General features: G+C 35.7%; 1 protein-coding gene across 2 annotated transcripts in view; it reads left to right on the forward strand.

The window, feature by feature from the left end:
* The window catches only part of LOC149969008 (P-selectin-like), a 28,208-nt gene extending 16,317 nt beyond the window's left edge, over nt 1-11,891 (forward strand). For both annotated transcript variants that reach the window (XM_090155082.1, XM_090155080.1), the window contains 3 exons: nt 6,807-6,989; nt 9,024-9,209; nt 11,778-11,891. In XM_090155082.1, the coding sequence (XP_090011208.1) occupies nt 6,807-6,989; nt 9,024-9,209; nt 11,778-11,791 (383 nt within the window). In that variant the 3' untranslated portion in view covers nt 11,792-11,891. The remainder of the gene's footprint in view (nt 1-6,806; nt 6,990-9,023; nt 9,210-11,777) is intronic.
* The last annotated feature ends 1,261 nt before the right edge of the window (nt 11,892-13,152 follow it).

The following is a 13,152-nucleotide window of genomic DNA, read 5'->3' on the forward strand; positions in this document are numbered from 1 at the left end:
AACCAATACACTGGCAATACCAGTGAATATTAAAAACTATTATTAAATTACTCGATTAATATATCTAAAAATACCATAGTTAAGTAAATTATAACACTAATAAATTATTCCCCTCGGGTGTAATCACAACCAGCAGTTACTTTTACCATTTGATTATGTTTTTAAAAGCATCGGTTCCAATGAATTTTGGTGAAGTAAGATGAAAATATTTACCAAATACTCAACTAGGAATTTTTTGTACGATTATTAATTCAAGTTATTCTTTTATTATTCACAATGAACACTTTTTGTTCTTCTTCTAGGTCTAAAGCTTGGTTTACACTAGCGCACGTCATAATGTATTTTTCTTTACGCGCTTGAAAACGTTATGTTTGTGTCAAAGCCGAGAAACGCATCGTCGTGCGCGCTAGTGGTAACCAAGGCTTACAGCTTAAGCCTTATCTCTGTAGAATAAAACATTCATACCGTCTGCTGCTATGAAGTATAAACGAAACAACTGATAAAACGACGCGTCGCTATTGGCTCTAGCTAGAGCGAAAGTACGTGACTAAAAATCTCTCTCGTTAGCCTCTCTCTCATAACACTGCCGTAATGAGACACGTCTTAGAATACCAATTTCATTCCCGTTAAGAAATTGTCGCTTACAGATTGTCGTTTCGCCTATCGCCAGAATTTTTGTCGCTAGCTTAACGATAGCCTCAGAATCGAGCCCCTGGATAGGCACTCGATTCAAGTCGCCCCCACAAAAATCAAGAAAGGTGATATCCAATAAGGTAAATGGAAATTGTCACGTGGCTGACCCACGTGAAAACAAAAATAATTTGTTTTTATTAACAGTCATCAAAGGCTTAGCTATAGCGTTGAATCGGCATTCTTTTCTATATTGAATAAATATTCTCACCCATGTAGATCTCTGTGTTTTCGTTTTCTTATAATCTTCATCCAAGAGAATTAGAGCATTTCCAATTAACGCTATTTTTTTTCCTATTATAATCTTCCATTTATAACCCAATCAATAAGTTTCCAAAATCGAAATAGCAGACGCTTTCAAATTGTATGCCCTAGCTCGTAAAAAACCGGATCAATAACAATTCCGCACGCGCAATTGTTTTAACACAGTGGAAGCTCAGGAAAGACGCAAATTTACCGCCCTCTGACAACTGGCCCCATCAAAAAGTGTGGGAGAGCCCATTCGTCGAAAAGTCGTCCGCTTTCCTGTGGGACTGCGCTGCCACTGATAGGGACAAGGCAAGACTGCACTCTGTAAAATCTAAGGAGTCGGGATGCTGGTTGAACGCGCTCCCCTCGCCGTCTCTTGGTACCCTCTTAAACGACGATTCATTTCGAATCGCCGTCGGCCTTCGCCTGGGCGCCCGCATCTGAGTGCCGCATTCGTGTAATTGTGGAAGTGCTGTTGACTCTTTCGGCACCAATGGTCTTAGCTGTAAGCGTAGCGCGAGTCGGCTTTCCCGTCACGGTGCTGTGAACGACATTTTAAAACGCGCCCTGGTCTCCGCTGGAGTTCCGTGCATCCTAGAGCCACCGGGTCTTTCGCGTGATGACGGAAAACGCCCAGATGGATTAACCCTGGTCCCTTGGTCGGGCGGGAAATCCCTCGTCTGGGACTTCACCTGTACCGACCCTCTAGCGTCCTCTTATTTGGCCTCTTCTTCCTCAGCCCCTCTCTGGGCTTCTACCCAGGCTGAACAAAAAAAGAAAGTCAAATACGAGTGCCTCGAGAGTCGATACATGTTTAAGGCCATCGCCATCGAAACCCTCGGCTCCTTCGGTCGGGACGGTTTGGCGTTGATACACGCCATCGGGCGTCAAATTCGTGAGGTTACCGGCGAGCCGCGATCGGTGGCATTTCTCACGGAAAGAAATGCTATTGCGGTTCAAAGAGGGAACGCAGCATCAGTCCTTAACTCGTTCCCCCCGGGTGCTTCGCTTGACGATTACCTGGAAACCTTGTGCTAATTTCTTTTATTTTATTTTGGTTCACCATAAACATCCTATGTAACTTTGTTTAAGTGCTTAAAGTGAATAAATATAATATGACTTCATTTAATTTCTTCTCAGTTAGGGCAACATGACTTAAGTCGGGAAGTGTGAACGTTGCTCTGACAAATAGCCGACCAATTCCTGACCTGACAAGGTCACCTGACAAAGCCATGTAGCTTGTCAGCTGACAAAAAGCGGGTAGTTTAAAGGCATTATAAGTCGCTAGATGTTTTGGGCCTAAGGTGGTACCTTGGGTAAAAGCCTAGCTGATAATTATTATTATGATTTATTAAACTTAAAAGTAAAAATAGGCTAACAACATATTCAGCTGCTCCAACAATTATATACGTTAATGACGGTAAAAAAACCACTTCCAGAAGCACTTTAAAATACTTCTTAATATTTACTAGAAATTAATAAATACAAAATATATTTAAATGTAAATATCAGGATTTCTAATCCACAAGCGCTTTTTAAACCAACAATAGTTTGGTCTTACAAGGAGACATCCCGAAGTGTAACCCACCGATTTTATTCAAACTCGGGGGAATGGTAATTGAAGAGAGGTTCAGGAACCCTATACGCGATGTCGCTAGTAGTAACTTTTATTTATTTTGTTAATAAATTAATGAAATGAAAAAATTTCAGTGGAAATATAAGAAGTAAGTACAGCCAAGATTACTAGTTTCAAAAATTTCAATATTGAATGAATTGTTTTCATTAATTCCAGAAATTTGTGGAAAACAGCCTCAAAGACCAAAGTCTAGAGACCAGATGTAGAGAAAGTAAAATAAAAATTCAATTTGGAGGGGAATAATTTATGCAATATAAATATTAACAAAAACTTTTTTTTCTTAGAATTTAACAGTTTTCTGTCTAAGCTTTTCTGTGATTGAATGTAGAATCGTAGCCTATACCTAGTTTTTGGAGGGCATTTTGTAAGCAAAACTCACATAAGAAATTTAAGTTTCAGAATTACAAAACCATAGTCCTAATCAGCCGCTTGATGAATCGTTACAATGCCCTTTAACGTGTGTCACGTACGAGAGCAAATTAAAACTTGTGTCAAAAACCTGATTTATTTCTATTACAAATTTTAAGAAAAAACCGGTTGGTACAATTACATTACCAAAACAGTCTTTCGCTGTTTTTCTACCTTGAAAGTAATTGAGCACGTTCGTAGGGTCAACAATGGGTTTCTATTATTTGATTTGACTAACAAGGAGACATCCCGAAGTGTAACCCACCGATTTTGTTCAAACTCGGGGGATTGGTAGACCTTCATGTATCATGAAAAATCCTAAAGGGAATTTATTCAATCGGCAACCGTTTTGCCATGGCAACGAAAAATGTTCTGGTTCTGGTTTCCGATGACAACATTCTTGAAAATGTCTCCCATCTTCCGGGCATCAGTGACCATGATTTTCTCTTTCTCAATATTCGTGGGGTCCGCATCTACCCAGGAATCCTCTTAGATCGGTTCCTGACTTCAACAAGGCCAACTTCGCGTCTATGGCACGCTCGCTCTCTGATATCCACCTCCCCGATGCCACTTCTATTGATGAGATGTGGAGCGCTTTTACCTCGGCCGTCAGGCAAGTGGTGACGTATCATGTTCCCACAAAGCATCTATCCTCCAGGCATAATCTCCCGTGGGTAGGCTCTTCCCTCAGACGTCTGATGCGCATCACAAAGCGTAGGTACAACCGCTCCCGGAAGTACCCTTCTGCTGCCAATGTACAAGCCTTCAGTCGGCATCGTGCTATAATCAAATTTGCACTCCGAGCTGCGCGCACCCATCATGTTGACAAAGTAGCGTCGGATATCTCTACCCACAGGAAAACGTTCTACCAGCTAGTCTTCAAGAAGGCGAAGTCTACCTTCCGACGTACTTTTCCGGCGTATGATGTAGCCGTAGTTCCGCCCTTGGCGAATCTTGCACATCATCTTCTCAGTCAAAGGAATACACCAGCTGTTGACCAAAATCAAACCGCATAAAGTCCCTGGCCCTGACGGCCTCCAGTCAATTGTATTGAGCCAATGCTACGATGCATTAGAGGCTCCACTTACGACCATCTTCCAGCTGTCTTATGACGCCGGTGCTATATTCCGTGTGATTCGAGTCGGGCTAACGTCACGCCGATACCCAAGGGTGGATGTAAATCCGATCCTACTGAGTACCACCCAATTTCTCTCCTGTCCCAAGTTCTGAAATCCGATGAGAATTTCTGTGCGTCTGCCATTTCTACGCATTTCATCCAGCACAATCCGATGAACCCGTTCCAGCACGGTTTCAGGAGTGACTTCAGCACCGAAACCCAGCTCCTATGCTGCGTCGAGGATTGGACCTCTGGCCTTGAGCAGGCTGGCCGTGTCCTTGACTTCCGCAAAGCATTTGATTCGGTCACGAGCTTTTCTTATGGGGTCCGGGGTCGCACGCTAAAATGGTTCTCTGCTGGAGTTTCGGGTTGTTCTGCCCTGTGCCACTTCCGATTGGCTCCCAGAATCGTCTGGGGTCCCACAGGGCTCGGTCCTGGGACCTCTCCTCTTCATCATCTACATCAATGATATTGGAGACAACGTCGTCTCTAATATGTACTATCCACTGCAATTTTATGGTTTATTTACTATTGTAAAGTAAATAGTAGCGAAAAAACGTTCATCGACGATGGTGGACATTTTTGTAGGGAAAACGATTTGTATTTCTAATTAGCGAAAGAATTTTCAAATTATGTTATGCTTTCATTAAAATTTTTATAAACAAATCCAATTCTTGGTAAACCAAAACCGGCGCCCCGGGTTGCCCGGCCCTTCAGCCGCCCCTGTTACAGATTAATAATTTATCAATATATAAACTAATTCTTTAATTACGTTTCAAAGAATTCGACAATAAACAATATTTCTATAAATAATGTATTTAAACTTTAGATAATAATTCCACTGATTAGTTTTCCTAAGAAATCTACACCTTAAATAAAAGTTAATTACCATTAATCGCAACTTAGTTAATCATAACTTTAAAAATTTAATTATTTTAAAATTTATAAATATGAAAACTTTATGTTGTTTTTAATTAAATAATTGGTGACAATGTAAAATATATTAAGGGTGTTGTCAGGGCAAACCGCAAAAAAATGTTATGTGATGCAATATCCAGCCGAGCAATATTACGGCTTGAAAATTTCGGGTCCCAGGCTATGGTAAAGGAGCCACTATAAACCGTTGACTTAAAATAATATATATATAATGACAAAAAAACATTTAAGGTACTTATTTAAATAGAAAATGTACCACACTGAGAGAAAAAAGCCCTGTTCAAATTACATGAAAGTGTTGGAAGCAGGGGATGCCAAGACGTTTCTTTAAATATAACAGCTTATTCCGTATTATAATTTTACAAGTAATTTTATGTTAATTTAACATGATGAAATAGCTGTAAATAACACAGTAAAAAAGTCTGTCAAATCAACATGAATAACAGTCTGGAGTACGTGAACCTTATACGTAATTTAATTGGCATATTAAGGTTGGTTTTACACATCCATCGGTAGAAACTACTTTTTACACCTCAGTAAATTCGATAAGTAGCAAACAATTAAATCAACAAACATTATTGTAGAAAATACACTAACACGTTTAGTCAAATTTACGAATATGAAACTGAATTTTTGACATGGTAGCTAGGGAAAATGCAGCTAATATGTAGGGCTGATCTCACATTTTCCAATAATATATAATTAAAAGGTTATCCGCACAGACAATTCGTTAAAATCTGGGGCTAAACGGGTCAAATCCCTCAGAGAGACCCAATAATGCACATTTGCACAACTTGTTCTTGGGTTTTTTAAAAATTAGCCTTATGACATTTTAATTAAAATTTAATTAAAACCATTTGAGGCCGATAATGGATGACTATAACCACAAAACATATCATGACTCTATCATTAATAGATTTCAAATAGAGTTTAGTCAATCCCTGCCTTGGGAAGTGCACCCAAAAATATAATTTTGGGCAATGTCGGAATCGAAAACATTTCCAAATCACTTCTTGGTCTGCAGGGTGAAGGATTATCAAAGAAATTACCATGCATTATGCATAATTAAATTGACGGGGTTCAGATGCTATTAACTAAGTAGATGAAGGGTGGTCGTACAGGGTGCACCCCCACAGCAATGAAACAATAAATAAAACTGTTTAAAAAATTTGTGTGTTGAAATAACCAGTTTTTCAATAATACTGGCTCTCCGATGAATTATACGTTTGAGTTTTTAAATTGAAATTAATGGATTCCAGTATATCTACAGTGTCAGATATGCTAAATGTTTTTAAAGAACTTCAATGTTAATCTTACTGAAGCTAGCCGTTTAAGTACATATCTGTTATTCAAGTAAATTTGACATAATGAACTGTTAATTTTACACTCTCGATGTGTGTAATAAATACAGCTGCAAATATTCCTGAACATTTTTACTATGTCCTTCTGTAAATTTTACAAGACCAACCCATTTTTATAGAATACAGTCCATTTATGTACTTATGTTCCGTGTATAAAAAAAAAGGATACGTGTAATTTGTACAGGATTATTCTGTACTCGTTGTACACACATGTTTCCTGTTCATATCTTCTGTTAAATTAAAGGATAACAGTAATTATCACAGGATTATTCTGTGCAAGTGATATACAGACGGTTCATGTAAAATTATCCGGTTAAAACTAGGGTTTTTTCTCTCAGTGCATGCTTCACAACGAAAAAATTAAGATAAGCTTTATTTGCCTTCTTTAAAATATCTGATTTATTTAAAGTTATCAAGAAATGCTACGACAACCCTCCGTTAATTCACAACGATCAAGTAACTAGATGCGCGAGGTACAATGATGGCACTAATCTTTACTGCTCTATCAAGTGCGCAAAATATTTTCATCTGACAGGGAAACCGGAAATGAGGTGTGTAAATGGAACATGGGATCAGGAATTTCCAAAATGCGGTAAGTTTTAAACTTATTAAAGGGATCCGAAGTAGTAAATGATAGATGTCAAATATGTGACAAATATAAGTAGAACCTAAATAACCAACTGCCAAATACGACAGATAGTGGAAACGATTTTGAAAAGATGACATTCGCAAATTTAATTTGCGATATTTTAGTAAAATATTTTATTTTAAGCTAGAAAATAGATTTAAAACTAATTAAGCTACTTCCTTTTCCCTAATAAATAACGAAATAACTATTTTTAAGCAACTGTCTGGGTCGACTTCTACATAGAAGATATAATTTAACATTCTATATTTTAATTAAACACTTTGAACAAATAAAGCGTCTAGAGCTATGCGAACAATTATCTGACAAATTTCGATTAATCGTAAATATTTTGGTTTACTGTTTATTTATGGATATTATCCATGGATAAACAACGATTTAACATGCAAAAAATAGTTTATATTTTCGGATAATTGTAGGTTATGGATAAAAATAAGCTATTCACTGGACGCTTTTAGAGCTCGGCGTTTGGTTAAAAATGAACCACTTATTTTATTTGTTTGTGACTATCAATTTTCCTACTGGCATGGAATATGGTCTAAAAGTGTTATTTAGATAGCACTGGGTCGTTCCCAAATTACGTAACGCGCTAAGGGGAGCGAAGGTACCTTAAACACTGATATTATAAGATAATGTAGATATAACATCCTACACGTATACGCTCCTATTCTTGCGTCATAAAAATTATTTAAATATTTTTCAAAAGTGTCCTGCTATTCTTAGTGGTAGCTTAATTGTAAATATTTCCCTACGATAACTGTAGTTTAAGCATTTGAAATACTAGTTGAAATTAGCTAAACATCTTTAGAATTCGGGTTTGTTTACTTTTTAAACCACGTTAAAAAAGACTACAAATATTACGAATTGCATTGTTCCTACTACGGTTGTTTTCCTATAAATTAATATTTCTCGTACTACTATACCACTTTTTCAAATATTCTCGTAAGACTTAGTAAGGTGTTTGAGTTAAGTAAACAATATTAAGCGTCGTAAATTTGTAAAATATAAACAAGACGCCCACAGAACACCAACAGAACACCAACAGAACTCCCATCCGTAAATGGAAGTGCCACATAGCAGCAAATTTTTTATAGCTCTTTGACTTATTAAACTTATTCAAAACAAAACCACCAATGCGACGAATTTGCTATTAAATTTTTAGCCGTTGTTTGGTTTTCATTTCGCAATTATAAAAATTGCACTATAAGTGCCTATACGAAAGAAAACTTGAAATATTTTATAATAAAATAAGGCAGATTCTATGTAGAAATTATATTGCATTGCAAAGAGTGATTCAAAACCCGATTAAGTAGAATAGTCCATCATGAAAAAGGATAAAAAAAGGTAAACCCTTAAAAATGTAAAGAAATTTACAAATGGCTCGAGCATACAAAAAGACACGAATCTCGGACCAAAAACTTTCAAGCAGCGAGAAATGAGAGAGTGCTTCGACTTCAGCCTATTGGTCGGACCTTCTACATCATCGAGCTTCAATTCATCCCTTGACAGGTTAAACACTCAAGGGGGCGCTAAAAAACCACCATAACATAATTTCATTAAAAGGCCGTATAGGGCCCTCTACATTGAACACAATTAAAATGGTGATCATAATAATTATTGGGACAGCCGCTTAATTGGGTAAAACAACCTGGACAAAAGGAAGCTAATATGTTTATTTTTAAAACAATTAATTAAATAGTTTTCAAAATTGAAAAAAAAATCCATGTGTATATGGCATCAATTTTTAAAAAGAAATCGCATTTTATTTTAAACAAGGACAACTTTATTTTAACAAACATATTTAGAAGCCAGAAATTTTAATTTGGTGAGATGGCAGAGAACGCTTAACTATTGTTACCACGAAAATTTCATTGGAAAACCTATAGATACGAAATGTCATGTCTGAAAATTCTATTAATGTAGAAAAAAACGTTTTTTCTCTTCATGGATCCCTCTTTCTTTTATTTTTGATTTATATAGTGAATCGGATATGTGAGCAACTAATAGCAAGTTTTTACAAATTCATAAATGCTAAGAAGGCAGATTGCACTACACTACCAAATAAAGAAACCGTCTGTAAATTGATTTGCAAAGACGGATATAAACACAATGGACCAGATGTAATTCTTTGCAAAGGAAGCTCTGTGCCTACCCCACGTTGTAGAAGTAAGTATTATTCAGGTACTACTATAGTCTTGAGTTTAAAAATAATTTTTTTTTAATTTATCAGCTTCGGCTTTTAGGGTATCATGCCTTTTATTCTTTTTAAGATTATCACTAAAAATTATTATTCAGAAAAAAAACGAAAACCAAACCGCCATTTTGGTAGCATAGAAATACGATTTTATAAAAGTGATAGGAAAGTTCTTATAAATATAATAAGAGTATTTGGTCTATTCCCATTCGATCGAAATCCCATTCGACCGAATTCAATATGTTTCCGAAATATAGCCCAAAATGCGGATTCGGTTCATTTGGGACCTTTTGTTTTGTTTTTTACTTTTGCCCCGAGATATAGCAGGGTACGCAAAAAACGTTATACCTAAACAAAATTGCTACAGGTGTACTAACGGTAAGGTTAGGTTAGGTTAGATTGGGTTAGGTTAGTCTCTCACTTCCCTAGGTTTATTTACCGTTTTGTTTAAGCGAAACAAATAATCATTCTTAATGTACAAAACCCTCCTTTGTGAGCTATTTTCTCCATTTTAGCTAACTGGCTCCAATAAGACTATCAACACTTATTTATATAAGAAGTAAACCTATTTAAAAAACGTCTCATAAAAACGAAATTTGATGTACTATAAAAAATAATATAAACGTGCAAAATTTACTGTAAACCGCACAATTGGGGTATTTTCGATCGATTGGGACTCAATGTTAAATAGTTTTCGAACGAATGGGATTTCGGTCAAATGGGACCAAAGCGAGTATTTTCTTAGTTGATACGATCAGCCTACCCCACTTTTAGGCAACCTAGGGGGGGATTTTGTTTTCCGTTTCTAAAACGAGCAGTGAAATCGCCGAAGGTTAACCATGATGGCTGACCAATGATATTGGCGTTTTAAGGCTGGTAATCAAAATAGTTAGACAAACTTAACGTCATCTACAGATTTATTTTTTATCTAGCTGAATTTTCGGTGGATACCAGTAATTTGACAGAGTACGTAATTAAAATTACATGGTAGTGATTTCTTTAATTTGGTAGTTCTATATAATTTTAAATTCCTAAGTTAAACCCTTGAATTGGGAAGATTATATTCCGAACTCACTGAGTAAGTTTGGCAACCTTTAACGGGATAATTCTTCAACGCGTATCGTACCGGTTGGGATAACACCCAAAGCTTTCTGTAATATTTGAGAGCTTAATTATTCGTTTGAATAACTAAAAAATAATAAGAATTTTTCGGCATATGACCCGTGTTGTGGGTATTGATTTAACTGAACAAAGAATTTGTTAGACGGAGAAATGTCTTGATAGAATGTGTTTTAAATTAAGGTGTTTAGCTTTTCAACTCGTTAGGGTTTAAGATGTCGTATTTGATTCGAACAATTAGAAAAAATGGTGTAAAACGTAGTTTTTTCTGTCGTTAAGCTCAGGCTGTTACAGATTATCATAACAACGAGTACCCTTAACCAAGAATTGGAAAGTGAGAGAATCGTAAAACGGCGGCAATTGAAAAATTATTCAACTTTTAATGTCAATTCGTAGGCACAAACGCAATTATTTTTCAACATTTTTTAACATGACTGTTGCTTGCAATTTTAATTATCTTGATTTCATAATTTTGTAAATAATTAGTCTTTTTCAATTGAGCCCAGATATTTTGTGACTTACCGGTCAAACCATACACAACAAGGACCTTATAGTATTTCCCCCGAAAAATGTTTGGGTATTTTAAGACCATTTTTAAGCTATGTTTTTGCGATGGCGCCATTTCTCCGCTGCTATAAATTGTTTATTATATTTTGTTCAGTGAAAACAAAAATGAATTTATTTATATTTAGGAAGAATGATTATGTTGCGACAATCGCCGGGCGCGTTGAACGCCTTTCCCCCGTCTCGCGCGGGGGAAAGACAAAACGTCACCGGCGTTTGATTTCCATCGCGTTAGGTGACGTAAATTTTATGCAGCCAATATGATACCGGGACTATTCGTTTTATTTTAAGTGGAGGAGCGTACTGGGGGGACCAACGGGTGGATTGAGAGAAAGGCTAAAAACCGTCTCGACATAGACAGTCTCCCTAGGTATAAATAAATACATTCTTGGTGAAAATACAACTTCAAAACCCCAGGAAAAAGACGATATTATCCCTATATCGTGTTTTGTTTATTAAGAAACTTGTGGATTTATAGAAAAAACACATCTGCTGCTACTATAAACAGTGAATATAATCTTAACTGTAATTCTAGTGAATCTCGCATATACAGCAGAGTAATCCTTCGAAATCTAGAATAATATCAGAAGAACCTCTGATACTCTTGGAATAATCCGAAATTAAAAATCCAACAGATTTTTGTAATGGGACATTTTTGTGTAAGGTCTTTAAAGCAATTTTTTTCTGATATATATTTTTTAGAAAGTTTTATTTACAAGTGTTTTTTTTAAAAGATACCATCAATGATTATAATAATTAAATATTTAAGGTCCAAGGTCATAAGTTAATTAAAATCTTCTTTTATTAATCAATATAATATTTAACTCTAATAAAATAATACAAATTTCTTATTTCAGAAATCGAAAATTAAATGGCCAATTTGAAATTCAAAGCAACGTTAATTTATAAGAAATATGTGTAATCCTAAGTATTCCTTATTATAATTAAAGATCTATGCAATGTTCAAAATATTTATACTTTATCAATTCTAGTTCCTAATACACTCTTTGAAAAAGGTCAAGCTTTTAGCATTTAAATATGAGAGGTTGCATTTCAACTTAATAAAAGCCCTTACCATACAATGCCCCCAATTTGTTTACTATATTTTTAATATTAAATTTAAAATTCAACAAATTTCCAATCATCTTGTACGTTAACTTAACAAACCCAAGAAAAATTTTATAGAAAAAGAATTTTTTGAGATATCTGGTTTTGTAAATAAAGTAGCGAAACGTGGAAACTTTTATTTAAATTAATTATTAGCAAACCAAAATTTTTATGTTATCTAGTTTTTGAAATCAGGTAGCGAAACACAAACCGAATTTTCCGAAATAACTGGTTTTGAAAAAAAAATGCGAAACATTAACACTTTAATTTCAAATAATTTTTAGACAAGTCGAATTTTTCGAGTTACCTGGTTTTGAAAGTATTGTAGAGAAACGTGATCTCGTTAATTTAAATTGATTTCCAAACAAAACTAATTTTTTGAGCTACCTGGTTTGGCACTTGTCTCAATTAGTAGTTAATTCAAATATCACAAAAGCGCGTACGCGGGTAGGTTGGGTCACGAAAATTGGACAGAAATCTAACTTAAAAATATTTTTTTTAAATGCAAACGAAAACATAGTTCACAATTAATCAGTACGAACGAAAAATTTTATTTACCCTGTCTCACCAATGAACATACTAATAGCTACAATTGTATTACCTTACTTATGTTAACACCTAATTTGACCAATTTTTGGCAGTTTTTATTACGTCACTTATGATTACACTTAATTTGACTATTTTTAACGAAACCCTATTTCACCAATGATCATACTTATTTTATTACGTTACTTATGGTATCACTCAATTTTACATTTTAAACGACACCGTGTTATGTAAAAACGCCTTTGAAAACCTAGTCTTAAGCTTTGTTTCCACTAGGGCCCCTCATAATGTATTTGTACTTACGTCCCAAAGCAGAATGACCCCAGAATTATTGGGTTTCCATTTTACAGTCGGCTAGCAATCGACTCAGTCGGGTACGAGTCAAAGTTGGCAATGAGTCGGCGAAAGTCTGTAGAAAGGCAAGCAGTCGAATTTCAACCGTTAGCCGACTCTAAAATAACTACTCAGATAGTTGTCGACTGAGATACGGTTCGACGCTTTGCCGACTTCGAGCCGACTCATAAAATACTACTCATTCAGTAAATGGCTGAGAAACGGTTTAAGAGCTTTGTTGACTCC

Source organism: Leiobunum rupestre, chromosome 1 (genome assembly GCF_980474605.1).
Source record: "Leiobunum rupestre chromosome 1, qqLeiRupe1.1.hap1, whole genome shotgun sequence".
Classification (NCBI taxonomy): domain Eukaryota; kingdom Metazoa; phylum Arthropoda; class Arachnida; order Opiliones; family Sclerosomatidae; genus Leiobunum; species Leiobunum rupestre.